Source organism: Myotis daubentonii, chromosome 3 (genome assembly GCF_963259705.1).
Source record: "Myotis daubentonii chromosome 3, mMyoDau2.1, whole genome shotgun sequence".
Taxonomy (NCBI): Eukaryota; Metazoa; Chordata; class Mammalia; order Chiroptera; family Vespertilionidae; genus Myotis; species Myotis daubentonii.
This window is the reverse complement of record NC_081842.1, coordinates 151,775,233-151,799,449: the sequence shown is the minus strand read 5'-3', so window position 1 is coordinate 151,799,449 and position 24,217 is coordinate 151,775,233. Positions and strand designations below refer to the sequence as shown.

The following is a 24,217-nucleotide window of genomic DNA, read 5'->3' as shown; positions in this document are numbered from 1 at the left end:
TGGGGTCAGAAAAGCTTTTCTAGGCTTAATTTTCAATGAAAAGGCTACAAAGGGTAAATAAATACTAAGGCAAAGTACCACAAGATTCTTCTGGAACCCGTGGTTGTCATCCTTGAAGGAGTGCTCCATGAAGATTGCAATGGCTTCCTTCTCACAGGCTGCATGCAGGTCCAGCAGCTCCTGCAGCGTGTCTGTGGGGAAGCTCACTCTCTGAGCCATCTGCTCGCTGTAGTGGTTGGCTGCCTTCTGAACAGCCCCAGAGTTCTCAAGCTGGGCCAGTGTTGTAACCGCATTCTCCAAACAAGGCACTGCACCACTGTTGATGGCATCCACATAAGTCACCACCAGAGTCCTTAGCCCTAATAAGCCAGGAAATTTAAGGAATAAATATCAATTTATCACTCAACAGGATTTATGATTTGGAGACTACATTTCTAAATCTCTCTATATGTATGTCTGTCTCTCACAACCAACACACATATGTGTGCACGCGTGAACGCACAAACACACACACAACTTCCATCTCCTGCTATTGGTGTACGCAGTTAGTTAGATATTAACAAGATACCAGGGAGCTACTGGAGTGAGTCATCTGTTAAAGCCTGATTAAATAGAAAAAAAATAGCCTTATAATCACCCTGGGGAGTCCACCCAACTAACTAGGATGGCAAAAAAATGGCACAGAGAGAATTCCTTTACTAAGTACCTGTGCAATAGGAGCCAAATGACCAAGCAAAACAATGAAGCATGTGCAATAGGAGACAAAATGTGGACCATAAATGGGGGAGAGCACAAAACCGGGAAAATATGGGGGAAAGATTGCATGAGGGAAGGGCACAAGCCCCGAAGAAAACAGGAAAGAGATTGGATAGTTTTAAAGAAAGCCTGACCTTTCCCAAACCCAAATATATATGGGAAAGGGTCACAAATACCTCAGGGCAGTAGCTGCCCTCTAGCCTGCCAGCTCTCTGTCTCCCTGAGAGTGTACTTTGCTTTTCACTTTAATAAAACTTGCCATTATCGCATAAAACTCCTCCTACATAAGGGTCCCTCAAATTCCTTTCACACACCACAGAAGAACATATTTACTCCAATAACACTATTGTCCCATTGACTTTAATTTGTATGTTTCTTTAGACCAAAGGCTAACATAATTCAATACATTCCTTTATCTAACATACTAAAGGATATCTGGAAAACACAACTTCACATTGAAAATCTTAGAAGCAAATTGCTTACATAGGTAGACAGATGAGGCAGGGTAAATGTGACCCTATATTTTTCTGAATTCTAAAGCTTCCTGTAAATTTTCAGAGCTTTATGGGCTCAGGTGCATTGTTAAATTGGTCTAAACCCCCATAATATCTTTTGTATTCTTCTTGCAAATCTCATTCATTATAAAGGACTTCAGTTAAGGAAACAGTGCATTCTATTTTTCTACCCAGTTAGTGATTCCTTTTTAGTAGATGTTTTATTAGTATGGATACTGCAGATTTTGCTGTCAGTGGTCGTAATTTTGGAGAGGAATTTATAAACACCCAACAGTGTGACAAGTATACATGTGTCTTCGTTGAGTATGAATAATTGTAGACCCATAATTCTATGCAGAATCAAACACAAGTCCTGGAGAACACATCCTATAATATCTTCAACAAACATTAGGCTCCACAAAATGTGAAGTGAAGACTCACGTTTCCCAGTGACTGTGATTCCCTCCCTGAGGGTCTTGGTCCTCGCCTGGGTGAGAATGTAAGAACAGAAATTCTTTGTTTGTTCCTTGAAGTTAGGATCCAGTTGGTTGTCTACAACCTTCTCAATATGGGCTAGGAGTTCTTTGTCATTTATTGGCCGGTCAAAGACAAAACACTTCCTTCTTGGAAAGAAATGGCGGATGCACTCTCTAGGGAGATTAGATATTTGAGCTTTGGGATTCAGGCCTGAAAGATTAAAATAAACAAAAACAGGTATTACAGTAGGAGCAGTCTGAGGACAAGGGACCTAAAGATTTTTAGGACAGGGACATTTATATCTTTGCCATATTCTCTCTGTATAACTTCTGGTTATACCTCCTTTGGCATGGACATCCAAATGCTGCTTTAACGTTAAATTTACCAATGATGCAACTTTCGGGGAAAATTTTGGAAGAGATTAAATATGCTTAAAAAACAACTACAACAACCTATTGCTGTTATTGGACCTAAAAATGGTAGAGTATTTTCTATATGGTCAATATTAGCTACTGAATGAATAACAGAAACATGGGTCAAATGTAAGTTTTTGGTCACCTGATACCATGGGAAAATGAAGCTATGGATCAAAATGAAGAGCCCAAACAAGACTTAATGAAGCAATGTTGGAAATAACACCAGATTATCTAAGGAAAACTGTTTAGATCAGCCGTAGGCAAACTACGGGCCGCGGGCCGGATCCGGCCCGTTTGAAATGAATAAAACTAAAAAAAAAAAAAGACCGTACCCTTTTATGTAATGATGTTTACTTTGAATTTATATTAGTTCACACAAACACTCCATCCATGCTTTTGTTCCAGCCCTCCGGTCCAGTTTAAGAACCCATTGTGGCTCTCAAGTCAAAAAGTTTTCCCACCCCTGGTTTAGATGCTAAAAATAATGTGTACAGCATTGGCTTTTAAAAAAATAAAAGCCTCTGAAGAGTGAAGAGTAAATGTAGCTAAAACATAATTTTAAGATATCACCATTAGTCTCTAAACTCTTGAAGGAAAATAACTATATTCATTTGATAGCTTTGCTGTTCTGTGTAGCCCATTTCTCATTGTTTTTGAGAAACCATAAATAGAAACATGAAATCAAGAGTGTATAAATCAGAAGTGGATTTTCTTTCAAGGGTTTACCAGATACCTACATGCCATGTAAATGTAACCCATTCAAATATTTTTATTATTTTGAAACTGTAGCATGGGTAAATATGGGTAAATTGAAAAAAAATTATGACCAGATAGAAATAATTAACATAATTAAAATGTCTATAATGCTTATAATGAATCTATAGATTCAACATAATCCCTGTCAAAATACCAATGGTGTTTTTCACATCAGTACAATAAATAATCCAAAAATGTATATGAAACCATAAAAGACCCTGAATAGCCACAGACATACTGAGAAAGAACAAAGATGCAAGTATTATGCTACCTGATACCAAACTATAATACAATGGTGTGGTAATATAAGCAGCATGGTGTTGGAATAAAAACAGACATATAGATCAATTGAACACAACAGAGTGCCCAGAAATAAACCCATGCAAATATGGTCAATTAATAGATGACAAAGGAGGCAAAACAACATACAATGGGGTAAAGGCAGCCTAGCGGTGCATGGTGTTGGGAAATTAGACAAATATGTACAAAAGAAGTGAAAATACTCCACCTTCTTACACTGTATACAAGAATCAGCTGAAAATAGATTAAAGACTTAAATGTAAGACTCAAAATCATGAAACTACTAGAATAAAACATACAGAGTAAAATCTCAGACATGAAGGCCAATACACATATGAAAAGATGTTCAACATCACTAATCATCAGAGAAATGCAAGTTAAAACCACAATGAGATATCACCTTATGCCTGTCTGAAAGGCTCTCATTAATAAATCAACAAGCAATAAGGGTTGGTGAGGATGTGGAAAAAAGGGAACAATTTTTCACTGTTGGTGGAAATGCAGATTTGTGAAGCTACTATGGAAAAGAGGATGGAGATTTCTCAAAAAAATTAAAAATAGAACTACCTTATGGCCAGTGACTTCACTTATCAACACTAATAAAAGAGAAAAATGGTAATTGGCGTACGAGCTACCCTTTTCATTGGCTAATCAGGGCTATATGCAAATTAACTGCCAACTAAGATTGGCAGTTAACTGCCAACAAGATGGCGGTTAATTTGCATATGTAGGTACAATGCAGGGAGGCGAAAGGGAAAGCAGGAAGAAGCCCCCTGCCACTGACAGTGATCGGAAACCCAGGGGGGAGCTAAGAGCTGGGGGGCAGGGCAAAGGCGGCCCTGGGGCCGCCTTTGCCCTGCCCCCCAGCCATGATCGGAGAATCAGGTGCCTTTTCCGCCCTGGCCAGTGATAGCAGGAAGTAGGGGTGGAGCCAGCGATGGGAGCTGGGTAAGGAGCTGGGCACGGTGGAAGCTGGCAGTCCCAGGAGCTAGGGGTCCCTTGCCTGAGCCTAAAGCGAAGCCCACGATCATGGGGCCGCTGCAGCTGCAGGTCCCTGCTGCCCGGGCCGGACGCCTAGGCCAGAGGCATCAGGCCTGGGCAAGGGCCGATCCTGCGATTGGAGGGTGATGGGGGTCAACGCCTGAGGGCTCCCAGTATGTGATAGGGGGCAGGCTGGGCTGAGGGACACTCCCCCCCACACACACACCCAGTGCACGAATTTCGTGCACCGGGCCCCTAGTGGTCATATATTAGAAGAAATCCAAAACACTAATTCAAAAAGAATATATGACTCCTATATTCATTGCAGCATTATATACAATAGCCAAGATATGTAAGTAACCTAAGTGCCCAAAAATAGACAAGTAGATAAAGTATAGGTAGTAAATATACACAATGGAATACTACTCAATCAAAATAAAGAATAAAATCATATCATTTGAGATAGCATGGATGAATATAGAGAGTACTGTGATCAGTGAAATAAGTTAGACATTGAAAGACAAATATCATATGACTTCACGTATTTGTGGATTCTAAAAAACAAAATAAACAAACAAAATTGATACAGACTAATATATAGAGAGAGAAAAAAATTTGATGGCTGCATGAGGAGAGTGGGGTGAAAAAAGTGAAGGCATTAACAAATACTAGTTGGTAGTTAGAAAATATTCATGTAAAAAAAAAGCATAAGGAATATAGTCAATAATATTGTAATATCTATGCATTGTACCAGGTGAGTACTTGAAATATAGGGAATTCTCATTGTAAAGTATGTTATCTAACTACTATGCTATATATTTGCAAATAATACAAAATGATATTGAGTGTAAACTACAATTGAAAATAGGTGTCAGTGAGTGAGGGACAGTTAAATCCAGCAGGAATATCAGAGGTTGGCAGCCTGGGCTCTCCTGGACAGGAGCACCTACCATTGCCACCTGCACACCCTAGGCTGTGGGGCTCAGGCACAGAGCCCATGCCATCTTGAAGTGGAGAGCAGCCTCTTCTAGGAACTCATCAGCTCCACCACCCAGACTGGCATTGGACACTGCCCGTGACCCTGCAGTCACTCCAGTCAAAATCCTGCTGCCCCGCCCACAGAGCTGCAGAACCCTAGGATTTCCACCTCCAAGGGTGTATGGCTCCTGCAGCATTAAGTGTGATTTCCCTCTCCCAGGCTGTCAACTTCCAGACACTACAGTCATGCCTTTAAGCGAGCAGACCTCCTGAGCCCACCGCCTCAAAGGTGGCTATTTGGTGCCGCTGTAAGCCCCCGCTGGGTGTGCTTGTATCCAAACAAGGACACATGCCCTGGCAATAGAAATTGGGATGCCCTCCTTCCTGGCTGCCTGCCCACAGACATAGTGAGTCACACAGCTTCAGCGCCAGAATCCCTCTAAGTGCTCCACCTTGGCAAACAGCCACCAGGTGCCTCTGTGAGCCACCACAGATACGTGAATCCAATCAAGGGCACAAGGTCCAGGCAGCAAAAACTGAGTCTTCCCAAACTACAGCATGCCGACCACCAGACACCACAGTTGTGCCTTTCCAGCGCTCAGGAAAAGGCAGCACTGAACACCAGTAACTTGACTCTCGTCAGGCACATGCTGGGACTGTTTCTCATTGCATGCACATGGGATTCCTGATTCTCAGTGCAAGCAAACTGAGCTGCAGTGACTCCAATTCTTGGCACACATGCACACAGGGACCCTGATTCTTGGCGCAAGGTCGCACCAAGTGACAGAGACTCCAATACTCAATTCTCGGAGAGTGCATATGGGGACTCTGACTCCTGGTGCATGCCAGGGGACTCTGATTTTTGGTGCATGACCACAGGGATTATTTTTTTCAGTGTTGCGCATGCGGGGTGCCTGATTCTAGTTGCATGCACGAGGCTGCACTGAGCACTGGTGACTCTGATTTTCAGCGCACGTGGAACCCACTGACACATGGCAGCCACAGGTCTCAGTGTCGGAGCTCTTCAGTGACACTCCGGTGGCACAACGTTCCCACTGCGCATGGCACAGGCCCCCGCAACTTAGTGTTTGGACCTTCTGATGATAGTTAGAATGGAAAGACAAGGAACAATCCCCAGAGGAAAAAAAAAGAGAATTCACTAAGAAAGGAAATAAGTGAAATGGAGTCATGCAATAATGACAGAAAAAGAATTCAGAGTAATGGTCATACAGTTCATAAACTGGATGGATGAGAAAATCAACAACCTATGCAAAAATCAGGAAGAAATCAAAAGTGATATAGCTACAATCAAAAATGTTATAGAAGTTTTCAACAGTAAACCAGAAGAAGCAGAGGACCAAATTACTGAGTTAGAAGATAAGGAAGAGAAACAAGCCCAAACTGAACACCAACTGGAGATAAAAATTAAAAAACAGGAGCACATAAGCGAAATTTGGGACAACACAAAATGAAGTAAGATATGTATAACAGGGGCACCAGAAGGACAAGAAGAGGAGCAAGGACTAGAGAATCTATTTGAAAAAATAATGACAGAAAACTTCCCTGATATGGGGAACAAAAAAGTCACACAAGTATAGAGATTCCCAAGTAAGATGAATCCCAGAAGACCCACAACAAGACAAATCATAATTACAATGGCAAATGTTATGGACAAAGAGAGAATCTTAAAGGCTGCAAGAGAGACAGAGAGTTGCCTCCAAAAGATCCCCCATCAGATTATCAAATGATTTCTCAATTCAAACATACCAAACTAGAAGGGAATGGAATGAAGTATACAAAGTGATGCAGAGCAAAGGACTGAATCCAAGAATACTCAATCCAGCAAGACTATCAATCAAAATAGAAGGGGAAATCAGTAGATTGGCAGACAAAAAAAAATGCTAAGGGAGTTTATCACTACCAATGCTAGAAATGCTAAAGGGAATGCTGTGAAAAGAAGAAATAGACAGGGAGGAAGGAACACAGGCATAAAGTACAGAAATGTCTACAAATAAGTGCCAATCAATAATAACATTAGCCCTGACTGGTTTGGCTCAGTGAATAGAGCGTCGGCCTGTGGACTAAAAGGTCCAGGGTTTGATTCCAGTCAAGGGCATGTACCTTGGTTGCAGGCACATACCCAGTGGGGAGTGTGCAAGAGGCAGCTGATCGATGTTTGTCTCTCATCAATGTTTCTAACTCTCTATCCCTCTCCCTTCCTCTCTGTAAAAAAATCAATAAAATATATTTTAAAAAAATAATAACATTAAACTTAAATGGATTAAATGCTCCAATCAAAAGACATGGAGTGAATGAGTAGATAAGCAAACATGACCCATATATATGCTGTCTACAGAAGACCCATCTCAAAACAAGTGAATCACATGGACTGAAAGTGAAGGGGTGGAAAAATATCTAGCAGGCAAATGGAAAGGAAAAATATGCTGGGGTAGCAATACTTCTATGTGACAAAAAAGACCTCAATGTGAAGGCCATAACAAGAGACAAGAAAGGCCACTTCATAATTCTAAAGAGATCGATACAACAAGAGGTTATACCTTTGGTAAACATAATATGCACCAAATTCAGGAGCACCCTAATACGTAACAAAACATCTGGGAGATATCAGGAGAGAGATTGCCAGTAATGCAATCATAGTAGGAGACTTTAACACCCCCATTAACATCACTGGATAAATCCTCTAGACAAAAAATTATCAAAGAAACAGCAATCCTATATGACTCACTAGATCAGATGAACTTAATTGACATCATTAGAACATTCCAACCCACCCCAAAACTACAGACTATACATTCTTTTCAAGTGCACATGGGACATTTCAAAAGATGGACCACATACTGGGACACAGGCAAAGTATCTCCAAATTTAAGAAGATTGAAATCATATCAAGCATTTTCTCAGACCACAATGGCATAATATTACAAATAAACTACAATAAAAACAATAAAATAATTCAAACACTTGAAGGCTGAATAGCATACTATTAAACAATGATTGAGTAACCAAAGAGATCAAAGAAGAAATAAAAAACATCCTGGAAACAAATGGTAATGAAAACACAACAATCCAAAATCTTTGGGACACAGTAAAAGCAATTCTGAGGGGAAAGTTAATAGCATTCCAGGCCTTCCTAAAAAACAAGAAAAACTAGTAATAAAACATATAACTCTGTAAATAGAAGAATTAGAAAGAGAGCAACAAGAAAAGCCCAGAGTGAGCAGAAGGAAGGAAATAATAAAGATCAGAGCAGAAATAAATGACATAGAGACCAGGAAAAACAAAACAAAAAAACAACAAAAAAGATCAATGAAACTAATAGCTGGTTCTTTGAAAGGATAAACAAGATTGGTGAACTGCTAGCCAGGCTCACCAAGAAGCAAAGAGAGAAGACCCAAATAAATAAAATCATAAATGAAAGAGGAGAAATAACAACAGACCCTACAGAAATACGAGGGATTACAAAAAAAAAAGTACTGTGAACAACACTATTCCAACAAACTGGTCAAAATAGAAGAAATGCACATATTCTTAGAAAAATACAACCTTCCAAAACTCAACCAGGAGGAATCAAAAAATCTGAATAGGCCAATAACTATGGAGGAAATTGAAGCAGTAATCAAAAAACTTCCAACAATCAAAAGCCCTGGACCAGATGGCTTCACAGCGGAATTTTGTCAAACATTCAAAGAAGAAATGAAACCTATCTTCCCCAGACTATTCCAAACAATTTAAGAGGAAGGAACACTACCAACCTCTTTCTATAAAGCTAAAATTACTCTAATCCCAAAATCAGATAAAGACAACACAAAGAAAGAGAATTATAGGAAAATATCCCTTATGAACATAGACTTGAAAATTCTCAACAAAATATTAGCAAATCAAATCCAGCATTACATTAGAAAGATCATACACCATGACAAAGTGGGACTTATTCCGCGGATGCCAGGATGGTACAATATCCACAAATCGATAAATGTGTTATATCACATAAACAAACTGAGTGATAAAAACCATATAATCATATCCATTGATGCAGAAAAAGCATTTGACAAATCCAACACCCTTTTTCATAAAAATGCTCAGCAAAGTGGAAATAAAAGAATGATACAGCAACATAATTAAAGCCATATATGACAACCCCACAGCCAATATCATACTCAATGGGCAAAAACTAAAATCATTTTCCCTAAGAACAGGAACAAGACAGGGATGCCCACTCTCACCACTCCTGTTTGACATAGTACTGGAAGTACTAGCCATTGCAATCAGACAAGAAGAAGAAATAAAAGGCATCCAAATTGGAACTTTAGAAAAACTGTCCTTATTCGCAGTTGACATGATATTGTACATAGAAACTCCAAACACTCCATCAAAAACCTACTTTATTTAACAAATGAATTCAGCAATGTAGCAGGATAAAAAATTAGCACCAAGAAGTGTATGGGTTTTCTATACACAAATAATGAACTCACAGAAAGAGAAACTTAAAAAGCAATCATATTTACCATTGCAACAAAAAAATTAAGATACCCAGGAATAAATATAACCAAGGAGATAAAGCAGTGGTTCTCAACGTTCCTAATGCTGCAACCCTTTAATACAGTTATTCATGTTGTGGTGACCCCCCAACCATAAAATTATTTTCGTTGCTACTTCATAACTGTAATTTTGCTAAGTTATGAATCGTACTGTAAATATCTGATATCAGGACGTATTTAGGTGACCCCTGTGAAAGTGTTGTTCAACCCCCAAAGGGGTTGCGACCTACAGTTTGAGAACCGCTGAGATAAAGGACCTGTACTCAGAAAATATCAGGACACTGAAAAAAGAGATAGAGGAAGACATGAACAAATGGAAGAATATACCATGTTCATGGATTTCGTAGAATCAACATCATTAAAATGACCAAACTACCCAAAGCAATCTATAAATTTAATGCAATCCTCATTAAAATACCAACCACATACTTCAAAGACCTAGGACAGACTCTCCAAAAATTCATCTGGAATAAAAAAAGATCCCAAATAGCTGCAACAATCTTGAGAAAGAAGAACAATGTTGGAGGGACCTCAATACCAGATATCAAGCTATACAACAAAGCTACTGTTCTCAAAACTGCCTAGTACTGGCAAAAGAACAGATATATAAACCAGTGGGACAGAACAGAGAACCCAGAAATTGACCTAAGTTACTGTGCTCAATTAATATTTGACAAAGGAGGCAAGAACATACAATGTAGTCAAGATAGTCTCTTCAATAAATGGTGTTGGGAAAATTGGACACATACATGCAAAAAAGTTAAACTAGTCCTCCAACTTATGCCATACACAAAATAAACTCAAAATGGATAAAGGATTTAAATATAAGATGGGAAACAATAAAAATATTAAAGAAGCCATAGGCATTAAAGTAGCAGACATTTGTCGTAGCAATATCTTCATTGATACAGCTCCTAGGGCAATGGAAACTAAAGAGAAAATAAACAAATGGGACTACATCAAAATAAAAAGCTTCTGCAGAGCAAAAGAAACCATTAACAAAACAACAAGAAAACCCACTGCATGGGAGAACATATTTGCCTATGTTATCTCTGATAAGGGTTTAATCTCCAACATTTACAGGGAACTCATACAACTTAACAAAAGGAAGGTAAACAATCCAATCAAAAAATGGGCAAAGGACCTAAATAGATACTTTGCAAAGAAGGACATACAGAAAGTCAAAGAGACTTATGAAAACTTGCTCAAAGTCACTAATCATCCGAGAGATGCACATCAAAACAATAATGAGACACCATCTCACACCTGCCAGAATGGCTATCTTCAACAAATCAACAAATGACAAGTGCTGGCTAGGATACAGAGAAAAAGAACCCTCCTTCACTGCTGGTGGGAATGCAGACTGGTGCAGTTACTGTGGAAAACAGTATGGCGTTTCCTCGAAAAATTAAATGAAACTTTCATTTGATCCAGTAATACCACTTCTAGGAATATATCCCAAGAAACTAGAAACACCAATCAGAAAGGATATATGCACCCCTATGTTCATAGCAGCACAATTCACAATAGCTAATATTTGGAAACAGCCTATATACCCAACAGCCGATGAGTGGATTAAAAAACGGTGTTACATATACACAATGGAATACTACGCTGCTGTAAAAAAAAAAAGAAGGAACTCTTACCATTTGCAACAGCATGGATGGAACTGGAGAGCATTATGCTAAGTGAAATAAGCCAGTCAGTGAAAGATAAATACCACATGATCTCACTTATTTGTAGAATATAAAGAACATTATAAACCCATGAACAAAAATAGACACAGAGGCAAAGAAGCATCCAACAGACTGTCAAGCTACAGTGGAAAGGCAGGGGAGGGTCGGGGGGAGAGGTAAGAGATCAATCGAAGAACTTTTATGCATGCATATAAGCATAACCAATGGATACAAGACACTGGGGGTGAGAGTGAGGGCATGTGCCAGGGGATAGGGGAGGCCAAGAGGAGGTCAATGAGGAAAAAAAGACATAAGCACTACTATTTTTAATACTTTAAACAATAAAATTAAATTAAAAATAAAATTATTTAAAAATAACAAATCTTTGACATAGAAATTAAAATTATCCTATCCAATAAAAGAGAAGCATGGTAATTAGTGTACGACCGCTACCCTTCCCATTGGCTAATCAGGGCAATATGCAAATTAACTGCCAGCCAAGATGGCAGCCAGCAGCCAGGCAGCTGGAAGCAAACATGAGGCTTGCTTGCTTCAGTGACGGAGGACTCCAACGTTCCCCGCCTGTCTTGTCGGCCTCTGAGCTTGCAGTTTCAAACATTGTAACAAATATAGAAGCTAAACAAAACCCCAGAAACCCGTTTTCAGCTGGCCAGCAGGGATCTCAGAGCTGGAGATGATACAGTTTCTCGATTATAGAACACAAACAAACCAGATACCTGCTTTCAGTAGCAGAGGCCTCAGAGCTGGAGCCAGAGCTAAGGCTGGCCCAGAATTAAAAAAAAAAAGAAAAAAAGGAGCAGTTGGGTGCTTCAGTCGCCCACCAGCCTGAAAACAGCCCTCAGCCCCTCACCCAGATTGGCCAGGCACCCCAGTGGGGACTCCCACCCTGAAGGGTGTGTGACCAGCTGCAAACAGCCATCATCCCCTCACCCAGGTTGACCAAGCTCCCCAGTGGGGACCCCCACCCTGAAGGGTGTGTCACCAGCTGCAAACAACCATCATCCCCTCACCCAGGCTGGCCAGGCACCCAAGTGGGGACCCCCACCCTGATCCAGGACACCCTTCAGGCCAAACCAGCCAGCCCCCACCCATGCACCAGGCCTCTATCCTATATAGTAAAAGGGTATTATGCCTCCCTGCACCAGGATCAGCGGAGCCGCGAGGCCTCCCAGCACAGGGATCAGCATGACAGGGGGCAGCGCTCAAACCCCCTGATCTCCCTGCAGCTCTGTGTGTGACAGGGTCGGGGCCACAACCTCCCTATCCGCCCTGCTGTGGTCGTGACAGGGGAAGGCGCCCCAACCCCCTGATCAACCCTGATCTGTGCCTGATAGGGGGGAGCTCCCCAACTCCCTGATCGCCCTGGTGCTCTGTGTGTGACTGGGTGCAGAGCCCCAACACCCCCCACCCCCAAGGGCCCTGCTCTGTGTGTGATGGGGTAGAGCCATAACCTCCCCATCGGCCCTGCCCTGAGTGTGACAGTGGCGGCACCCCAACCCCCTGATCGGCCCTGCTCTGTGGGTGATAGAGGGTGGCACCCCAACCACCTGATCCGCCCTGCTCTCTGTGTGACAGGGGGCGGTGCCCCAACTCTCCTATCGGCCCTACTCTGTGAGTGACGGGGGGAGCTCCTCAACGCCCTGATGGGGACTGCTCTGTGCATGACAGGGGGGAGCTCCCCAACCCCCTAATGGGCCCTTCTCTGTGCGTGACAGGGGGTGGCACCGCAACCTCCCCATCGACCCTACCTTGAGTGTGACAGGGGGTCGGTGCCCTAACCCCCAAATCAGCCCTACCCTGAGCGTGACTGAGGGTGGCATTGCAACCTCCCAATCTGCCCTGCTCTGTGCATGACAGGGGGCAGCGCCCCAACTCCCCAATCGGCCCTGCTCTGAGCCCGACCAGGGGCTGCACCTAGGGATTGGGCCTGCCCTCTGCCATCCGGGAGCAGGCCTAAGACAGCAGGGCGTTATCTCCTGAGGGGTCCCAGACTGCAAGAGGGCACAGGCCGGGCTGAGGGACCCCCTCCCCTCCCCCCGAGTGCACAAATTTTTGTGCACCGGGCCTCTAGTATTCAAATAATTATCAATAATTACACAAATAGGTAGATTGAAAAGAGAAAATATACTACTTCAGGTTTATGAGAACTTAAAGTCATTTTTATAAATAACATACGTATAAAGATATTAGAAAATTATATGCCCATTTTAGAAGAATTATGTCTAATTACATGAAAAACATTTTTTCATTAGTAGGCTTTTCATTGTAATTTTATGCCAAACAAGTATTTGATCAGCTGTTTTCCTCAAAACATAAAAGCAGAAGCTAAAATAATAAACATAAGTAACTGCTATTTAGAAGATTTTAGCAACAGTTTCAAAAGTTACAATTGGATTCTAAATTACAATGTGTAAAGAACAAATTGGTTATGAATAGTTTTACTCTACTTAAGGCTCTACTTTTCTTATGTGAACTTAAACTCCAGTCCATAGAACTTTTCAACTCATTCCCAGCCACCATTTCTGCAGACTTCTAGTCACAAGTACAAATGCAACTCCAATCATGATATTTACTACCTCCCATCCACTGCCCAGCCATGCTGTTACCTGGAACCAGCTTCAAGGCATTCTCCAGGTACTCATCTTCTGTGATACGGTGGCCATTTAACTCCAGCTCCAGGGAGAAATCCCGTACGGCCCAGATAAAGTCTGGAAAGAAACTCACAAACTCTGATGAATCTTCTACTCCATCTGGTGTAGGGGAGGACTTTGCCCTAATGAGTTCTGTCAGCTCTGTCACGTAACTAGGACTGGCTAAGGAAAATAAACTTTCTACCCACAATTCCCACATTTATCTAATTCAAACAAACAAACAAAACAAACAAACAAATAAAACAAAAACAAGAAAAAAATAGTATTACAAACACTCTCACTCTGGTTCCTTTTGGTCTACCAAGGGTAACTAAGTGAGAGGGAAGGAGAAACTGACTGGATCTCCATTCCCATTGAAGCCATAACACATGGAAGTTGGGTTCCTGGAAGGATACTGCAGCTGCTCCAGGGCCTGGTGGTTGATGGTGCTCATGCTGTTGTAGACGAAGCTGCTACATAGCAGCACAGCCAGGGCAAAGATCCACGAGTCATTCTTAGGGTCGCCCTGGAAGTACATTAGGGCAAGACATTCAGGGGGTTACCCTATAGACATTCATTCAAACACTAAGTCTAACAGTCCTTCATTTTATTATCAGGTAAGTTACTCACAATGCAAGCAATAAGTTTGAAGATGGGAATAAATATACATATGAGCTTTAGCAATTACAAAAACATTATTTGTGAGTGTGATTTTGTCATCACAGAGTTTTCTTTTTAATGAATTGGATGAAATAATATAACATATAAAGTAATTTAGTGCTTCACCTGGTGTGCTATTAGGTTCAATGAGTGGTATTAGCACATATTTATTCTACATATATTTGTTGGTCATGGACTATATGAAATATTCCATAGTTAACATAACTGGGGATATATCCAAAAAGTGTTTATGGGAAACTACTGAATATTTCCACTGTTGTTAAAATTAAATATCAGTTTAAAATGACAAATATTACTTTCAAGGTGACTATTTCAAAGCCATGATGAACATCTATAGCAAGGAATATAACAAGGATAATATCTATAGGATGCTACATCAAAGTAACGTATATAAGCATTGGAACCTATTGCTATAATAGTAAATTAAGGGGGGCAGGAGAAAAAATATCAACAAAAGAACTTATATGCATATATGCACAAAACATGGACATTGACAAAAGCATGCTGAAGGCCTGCAGCGGGGATAGGTGTGAGAAAGATATGAGGTGAAGAAGGGAAATATATGTATTACTTTCAATAATAAATTTAAATTTTGAAAAGCATTAAGTTAAAATTTACAAGTCTAGCGTGAAAGATCAGAGTTCTGAAATTTGGAAAATTTTACATAACATAAAGTCTTCCGCAGCATATTGATTGAAAATTAAAGATTTAGCAGAGTGTGAATTTGAATAAGTGAAGGTATCTTGCAGATGGAAAGACCACAGAAGCAAAAGTAGACAGGGCCGCATACAGAAGTCTTTTCAATAAAAGTAGAGTTATTTGATCTGACTGGAACAGAGGGTAGGTCAAGAAGTTAAAGCTGGATAGTGAGCCTAGGGCAACCAGATGAAGTACCTTAAAGGAGGGGGTAATTTGTTTGTATAAAATATAGCAGATCTAAATAATGGCACAATACAGACTTTTCATTCTATTATAAACACTCTCTAAAGTTTTCCCCAGAGCAAAAGTGGAAAATATCAAGAACAACTTGAAAGGAAATGCTTTGTCCATTAATATTCCAAAGCCCAATTTAAAAAAAATGATTACAATAAGAAGTGGCACTTATGACAAACAATAGGTTATACAGAGAGCAAGACTGATATATAAAAATAAACACAAAATTTCTAAGTCTTCTTAGGGCATAAATAAAAAGTTGTAGAAATTTAGGTACTATTTCCAAATAAGTCTCAAACTACAGCAGAAATCATTCATTTTACCCTTTAGTAGAAAACTAAAGTATCAAAAACCCATCTTAAAATGTTATATAAAAAAAACATCTTTTATAGAAGCATCTCATTCAGAGATGTCTGAAAGTCTTCCAAAATGCTTGGTGAGTACTTGGTGAACTTCACCAGAGGACTGCAAACTTTTTGAGGGCAGGGCTTTTACATGAGTCACTAGTACTAACTTAGAGACCCAGGAATATGGTGCTCAGCAATTAAATCAAATTATGCATACATTGCCGAGAAATATAAAAAGTTTACACAATGTACCATGACATGTAACCTAGAAATAAGAGTCAAACAAGTGAGCATTTGCCTTATATATTTCGATTTCTAGATTTCACAAGTACATCAAGCAGTTAAATTAAAGAGTTCATTATGAGACTATCCAGGTTGGAAACATTTTATCTGTGACCCTCTGCCTTACCTTTTCCACATCGCCCAGGCCCTCAGTGTCCAGAAGGACCAGAGTGCAATCAGGCTTACAGAGGTGAGGCACACACCACATCCAGATGCCCTTGGTTTTAGACTGCACCGTGGAGCCCAGAGGGAAACCTATAAAGGAAGGGGAGACCCAGCTCACAGTGACAACAGACAATCTAAGCAGCCAAGGGGCTACAAAATCAGACTTTTTGGAATGGAAGTACCCCAAGATATAAGATTGTGCTTTCTCTATTTTATAAGAATGCTTTACTTTGTGTGTCATCTATTTGAAGGAGGAGATGAATGTTAACAGTGAAAATGATATCCAGCAAGAGCTCAAAATCAAGGTGAAGTACATCCATGAATCAGACATAATAAAGGTCACTGAATACCATAATAAGAGCATATTAAAGTATGGTCCAGTAAAGGCCAAATAGAAGTGGATAGAAGAGAGACATCTAAGAAAAAGAAAATCAGATAATATTTTTCCATTCAAAGTGATAAAAATAAAAATGGCAAATGGTGTGGGAGAGGTTGTTAACAACAATGGGATGTGAACTCAAAAAAATCTTTAAACATGGTGATAGATTTGCAATTATCTTTATATATTCATGGGAAAAGCAAAATTCTATAGAGAGAGCAAAACATGGTATGACCAAGAGAGGAGGCACAATTTCAAGACCCCAGTGTTGGCACAGGTAAAAGAAGGAGTCTATGCATTACTAAGAGGGATTTTCCTTAACAGAAGTAAAACTATAAATATGGCAATAGAATAGATTAAGCTAATAATTTAGTGATGAGAATTAGACTTAGAAATTTGGTTTATTGAGAGTTTAGTTCTCTCTTCATGTAACCAGGGAAGAAAACTAATAAGCTGTGATATAGTTAGAGTAAAATAATTGGCCCTGGCCTGAGATAACACTAACTAAGGTCATAATTTATTAGTAAGAATTAGAATTAGAAGGTTGGTTTATTGAAAGGAATTTAGCTCTTTCTTTATGTGACTAGTGAAGAAAACTAAGAATCTGTGATATAGCCAGAGTCAAAGAATTGTCCTCTACCTGAGACACCACTCACCATGATTCTGTCCTGCAAGCCGGTTCATCAAGTAGGATTTGCCTGTGCGATACAGTCCTACAATGGCCACGACCACCACTGGCTCAGAAATCTGGCCAAGAATCTCTAGAGCTTTCTGATTCACTGACAGATGCTCATTGTTGTTTTCCACCAGGCAAATGGGGGCCGTCATGTTGGGTCTAGATGCCATGGCAACCTGCAAACCTAAAAGAACATCCCAGTAGAAATAAGCTTACAATGCTATTCACTGAAGTAGAGTTGTGCAAAGCACCCATCGTCTCAGGACAATGGGAGTGTTTTACTTTATTTCTGACACAGTAAGCATAGGACAAACCCTGCATTAAAAAATTCATCTTTGTTTGGTTCTATACTTGCAGTGTATCTCTGCAAGGGCCAAAGTGTTCCCAATGCTGTGAGGACCTCAGACTGAATGTTATTGCTGGTGCTGGGCAGCCACATCTTGTAATGCAGTTGAGTGGCTCTACCCTATGCCAGGGTCACCACTGAGAAGCAAAGCCATCACCTCATGTGAATATCCTGTCCCCATCCCTGAGTTTTAACCAGTTGCTAAGAGGATAGTGAGGTGGATGCTGAGGAAGGACCTGCCTGGGACAAGAGCGACCTGGGGACAAAGCCAAGATATTTTAAACCATAGGTTTCATGCCTCTCTCTGTCTCATGGTCCTCATAGCTGAGGACAGCTATAGAACTAGTGATGAGTATGACTAGTATTCATCACAATCTGAGGATTTAGCTGGATAATTTGGTTTGACATATGACAGACCAATAAAATGTAGTATCTAATTATGATACTGAAGGGACTGAAGGAGTTTGCGGTTCCAGAAGAGAAACAGCTTTTGATTTTTCTCCTTTCTTAGAAGTTCTCAAAATCCTTTTGGCCATAAAGTTTTACAGTCATTTCCTTGTTTAGTGAAACTGAGTCATATGATATTTATTTTGTTTTTCAAAATGAAGTGTGCATCAAAATTTAAAAATAGATTCATGTTATAAGCCAATAAAAAGTATGTATTAATAAAACTGTCAATAAAGAATAACAAGAAGTCTTCCTATTTTTGTATCCACCATGCCCTCTTAAAAATATCCTTGTGATTAAAAAAATCAACAACTTATGTAAGACTCTAGAGGAAATAAAGGGTGATATAGCTACATTAAAAAACACTATGGAAAGTTTCAACAGTAGACTAGGAGAAGCAGAGAACTGAATTAGCAAATTAGAAGACAGGGTGGTAAAACAAGCCCAAAATGAACTGCAATTGGAGAAAAAAATTAAATGTTAGGAGGGGAGCCTAGGAGAGCTTTGGGAAAACATGAAACAAAGCAACATACAAATAAGAAGGGTTCCAGATTGACAAGAACACGAACGAGGGTTAGAAAAACTATTCAAAGTAATACAGAAAACTTCCCTAATTTAGGGAAGAAAAAAGTCACACAAGTAGAGAGAGTCCCAAACAATATGAACCGGAAAAGACCCACACCAAGACTCAATGTAATTACAATGGCAAACGTTCAGGACCAAGAGAATCTTAAAGGCTGCAAGAGAGAGACAGAAAGTTACTTATAAGGTATCCCCCATTAGAGTATCAAATGATTTCTCAACAGAAACACATCAGGTCAGAAAGGAATGGAAGGAAATTTACAAAGTGAGGCAAAGCATGGGACTGAATCTAAGAATACTCTATCCAGCAAGGATATCATTCAAAATTGAAGGGGAAATAGGGAGCTTCACAGAAAAAAAAATGCTAAGGGAGTTTATCACTACCAAGCCAGCAATGCAAGATATGCTAAAGGGCCTGGTTTAAAAAGAAGAAATAAAGAAGGAAGAAGGAACACAGGCACAACAATAAAAATGGCTACAAACCAGTACCCATTAATAATAACTTTAAAAGTAAATGGACTGCCCTTTCCCCAGGTGCCAATAAGGTGCTTGGTTCTTCCCACAGGAAGCTAAGGCTGCGTTGGGGTGAGGCCCTCACTTCATCCGGCGACTAGTACCGCTCCTGGCAGTGCTCACCCAGCACTGGACCTCATCATGGCCTCAGTCTCAGAGCTCACCTGCATCTACTCAGCCCTGATCCTGCACGACAATGAAGTGACAGTGATGGAGAATAAGATCAATTCCCTCATTAAAGCGTCTGGTGCAAATGTTGAACCTTTCTGGCCAGGCTTGTTTGCAAAGGCTCTGGCCAATGTCAACATTGGAAGTCTCATCTGCAATATAGGGGCTGGTGGGCCTGCCCCTGCAGCTAGTGCTGCACCGGCAGGAGGTCCTGCCCTTTCCACCTCTGCTGCCCCAGCTGAGGAGAAGAAAGTGGAAGCAAAGAAAGAAGAATCTGAGGAGTCTGATGATGACATGGGCTTTGGTATTTTTGACTAAACTGGCTCTTTTGTAACACAGTCAATAAAAGCTGACCTTTGTTGCTGTTGGGCTTGGTGATTTTCTGGGGATGTGCCTGTATAAAGATGATCTCACTTCTCTAAAAAAAATAAATAAATAAATGGACTAAATGCTTCAATCAAAAGACATCGAGTGGCTGAGTGGATAAGAAAACATGACCCACATATATGCTGTCTACAAGATACCCACCTCAAAAAACTATTAGACTTAAAAAATGAATTTGGCAATGTAGCAGGATACAAAGTTAATGCCAAGAAATCTATGGCATTTCCATATACCAATAGTAAACTTACAGAAAGAGAGACTGAAAAAACAATCCCATTTACCATCGCACCAAAAAAATTAAGATACCTAGGTATAAACTTAACTAAAGAGGTAAAAGACCTCTACTCAGAAAACTACAGGACGTTGAAAAAAGATATAGAGGAAGACATAAAGAGATGGAAGAATATACCATGTTCTTGGATTGGTAGAATCAACATCATTAAAATGTCCATACTACCCAAAGCAATCTATAAATTCAACGCACTTCCCATTAAAATACCAATGACATATTTCACAGACCTAGAACGAACTCTCCAGAAATTCATCTGGAATAAAAAAAAGACCCCAAATAGCTGCAGCAATCCTGAGAAAGAACACAGTAGGTGGGATCTCAATACCAGATATCAAGCTGTATTACAAAGCCACTGTCCTCAAAACTGCCTGGGACTGGCACAAGAACAGACATATAGATCAATGGAATAGAATAGAGAGCCCAGAAATTGGCCCGAACCAATATGCTCAATTAATATTTGACAAAGGAGGCAAGAACATACAATGGAGTCAAGATAGTCTCTTCAATAAATGGTGTTGGGAAAATTGGACGGATACATGCAAGAAAATGAAACTAGACCACCAACTTACACCATACACAAAAATAAACTCAAAATAGATATAGGGCTTATATGTATGACAGGAAACCATAAAAATACTAGAAGAATTAAAAGGCAACAAAATGTCAGACATATGCCCAAGCAATTTCTTCACCGATACAGCTCCTAGGGCATTGGAAACTAAAGAGAAAATAAACAAATGGGACTACATCAAAATAAAAAGCTTCTGCACAGAAAAAGAAACCATCAACAAAACAACAAGAAAGCCCACTGCATGGAAGAACATATTTGCCAATGTTATCACCAATAAGGGTTTAATCTCCAACATTTATAGGGAAATCATACAACTTAACAAAAGGAAGATAAACAATCCATTCAAAAAATGGGTAAAGGACCTAAATAGACACCTTTCAAAAGAGAACATTCAGAAAGCCAAGAGACATAAAAAAACATGCTCAAAGTCACTAGTCATCCGAGAGATGCAAATCAAAACAACAATGAGATGCCATCTCACACCTGTCAGAATGGATATCATCAACAAATCAACAAACGACAAATGCTGGAGAGGATGTAGAGAAAAAGGAACACTCATGCACTGCTGGTGGGAATGCAGACTGGTGCAGCCACTATGGAAGACAGTATGGAGTTTCATCAAAAAACTAAAAATGGAACTTCCATTTGACCCCGTGATCCCACTTCTAGGAATATATCCCAAGAAAATAGAAACACCAATCAGAAAGGATATATACACCCCTATGTTCATAGCAGCACAATTCACCATAGCTAAGATCTGGAAACAGCCTAAGTGCCCATCAGTAGATGAATGAATTAGAAAACTGTGGTACATCTACATGATAGAATACTATGCTGCTGTAAAAAAGATGGAATTCTTACCATTTGCAACAGCATGGATGGAACTGGAGAGCATTATGCTAAGTGAAATAAGCCAGTTAATGAAAGAAAAATACCACATGGTCTCACTCATTTATAGATAATAAAGACCATTATAAACTTATGAACAAAAACAGATACAGAGGCAGAGCAGCCTCGAACAGACTGTCAAACTACAGCAGGAAGGCCGGGGAGAGTTGGGGGGCAGGAGGGGAGTGTAAGAGATCAACCGAAGGACTTGTATGCATGTATATAAGCATAACCAATGGACATGAGATACTGGGGGGGTAGGGGCGGCCAGGGGATTGTCAAGGGGGGGGGGGGGCGAAGGAGACATTTGTAATACTCTTTGCAATAAAACAATTAAAAAAAAAAAAGGTACCCACCTCAGAACAAGGGACTCACACAGACTGAAAGTGAAGGGATTGAAAAATATATTTCAGGCAAAATGGAAATGAAAAAAAAGCTGAGGTAGTAATACTTATATCTGACAAAATAGGCCTCAAAGTGAAGGCCATAACAAGAGATAAGTAAGGCCACTTCATAATACTACAGGGATTGATACAACAAGAGAATAAAACCCAGTAAACATATATGCACACAAAGCAGGAACACCCAAACACATAAAAAAACTCCTGGAAGATATCAAGGGAGAGATCAACAACAATACAATCATAGTAGGGGACTTTAAATACCCCACTGACATCACTGGATAAATCCTCTTAACCAAAAATCAGCAAAGAAACATCAATCCTAAATGACTCACTAGATCAGATGGAATTAATTGACTTCATCAGAACATTTCACCCCAAACCCACAAAATATATGTTCTTCTCAAGTACACATGGGACATTTTCAAAGATAGACCACACATTGGGTAACAGGCAAAGTCTCTCCAAATTCAAGAAGATTGAAATAATATCAAGCATTTTCTCAGAACACAATGGCATAATAGAAATAAACCCTAATAAAAACAATAAAAAAATTCAAGCACTTAGAGGCTGAATAGCATAATATTAAACAATTATTGGATTACCAAAGAGATCAAAAAAGAAATAAAAAACATCCTAGAAACAAATGACAATGAAAACACAACAACCCAAAATGTATGAACACAGTGAAAGCAATCATGAGAGGGAAGGTTATAGCTCTACTGGCCTACCTCAAAAAAAAAAAGTAAAACTGGTTATAGATTATCTAACTCTACAACTTAAAAAATTAGAAAGTGAGTAACAAGAAAAGCCCAGAGAGAGCAGAAAGAAGGAGATAATACCAGTAAAGATCAGAGCAGAAATATATGACATAGACACCAAAAAAAACCCCCAAAAAAACAATACATAAGATCAATGAAAACAAGAGCTGATTCTTTGAAAGAATGAAGAAGATTGATGAACCTCTAACCAGGCTCACCACGAAGCAAAGAGAGAGGACCCAAATAAAGAAAATCAGAAATGATAGAGGAGAAATAACAGACCCCACAGAAATACAAAATATTGTAAAAAAAAATACTATGAACAACTGTAGTCCAACAACTAGATGACCTAGAGGAAATGGACATATTCCTAGAAAAATGCAATATTCCAAAACTCAATCAGGAAGAATCCAAAAATCTCAATAGGCCAATAATTATGAAGGAAATTGAAGCAGTCATCAAAAACCTTCCAGCAAACAAAAGCCCTGGACCAGAATGCTTCAAAGGGGGCGTTTTACCAAACACTCCAAGAAGAAATAAAACCTATGCTCCTCAGACTATTCCAAACAATTCAAAAGGAAGGAATACTTCCAAGCTCATTCTATGAAGCCAACATTACCCTAATACCAAAACCGTATAAAGACAACACAAAAAAAGAGAATTACAGGCCAATATCCTTCATGAACATAGATGGCAAAATCCTCAACACAATTCTAGCAAATTGGATCCAGCAGTACATCAGAAATATCATACCCCATGGCCAAGTAGAATTTTTCCCAGGGATGCAAGGATGGCACAATATCTAAAAATCAATAAAAATGATATATCACATAAACAAATTAAGAGATAAAAATCTGCAAAAATCAATTGATGCAGAAAAAGCATTTGACAAAATCCAACCCCATTTATTGATAAAAACCCTCAACCTAATGAAAGTGTTATATGACAAACCTACAGCCAACATCATACTCAATGGGAAAAAACTAACACCATTTCACCTAAGAACAAGAAAAGACAGAGATGCCTACATTCACCACTCCTCTTCGACATAGTACTGGAAGTGTTAGCCATAGCAATCAGAGAAGATGAAATAAAAGGCATCCAAATTGGAAAAGAAGAAGTAAAACTGTTATTATTCACAGATGACATGATACTATACATAGAAAAACCTAAAGACTCCATCAAAATATTATTTGACTTAATAAATGAATTCGGCAATGTAGCAGGATACAAAATTAACACCCAGAAATTTATGGCATTTTGATACACCAATAGTGAACTTACGGAAGAGAGATTTTTTTAAAAAACCCATTTACCATTGCACCAAAAAAATTAAGATACCTAGGAATAAACTAAA

At 39.6% G+C, this 24,217-nt stretch overlaps 2 protein-coding genes across 3 annotated transcripts in view; one reads left to right on the top strand and one right to left on the bottom strand.

The window, feature by feature from the left end:
* LOC132230842 (guanylate-binding protein 6-like) overlaps positions 1-24,217 on the bottom strand; it is a 34,100-nt gene that overhangs the window by 3,569 nt on the left and 6,314 nt on the right. The window contains exons 2-7 of one of the 2 annotated variants that reach the window (XM_059688930.1): positions 17,488-17,691; positions 16,415-16,542; positions 14,461-14,570; positions 13,991-14,217; positions 1,692-1,937; positions 79-359 (exon numbers count right to left, since the gene is read on the bottom strand). In XM_059688930.1, coding sequence (XP_059544913.1) covers positions 79-359; positions 1,692-1,937; positions 13,991-14,217; positions 14,461-14,570; positions 16,415-16,542; positions 17,488-17,677 — 1,182 coding nt within the window. In that variant the 5' untranslated portion in view covers positions 17,678-17,691. The remainder of the gene's footprint in view (positions 1-78; positions 360-1,691; positions 1,938-13,990; positions 14,218-14,460; positions 14,571-16,414; positions 16,543-17,487; positions 17,692-24,217) is intronic. The other variant, XM_059688931.1, reaches the window with a different exon arrangement.
* On the top strand, positions 19,514-20,003 carry LOC132229443 (large ribosomal subunit protein P1-like). The gene has a single exon (XM_059686072.1). It carries the CDS (start codon positions 19,537-19,539, stop codon positions 19,879-19,881), a length of 345 nt encoding a protein of 114 aa, XP_059542055.1. The 5' UTR covers positions 19,514-19,536; the 3' UTR covers positions 19,882-20,003.

Excerpts from the sequence above, each read along its gene's own strand:
- LOC132229443 (XM_059686072.1), top strand. The coding sequence starts at position 19,537 with ATGGCCTCAGTCTCAGAGCTCACCTGCATCTACTCAGCCCTGATCCTG.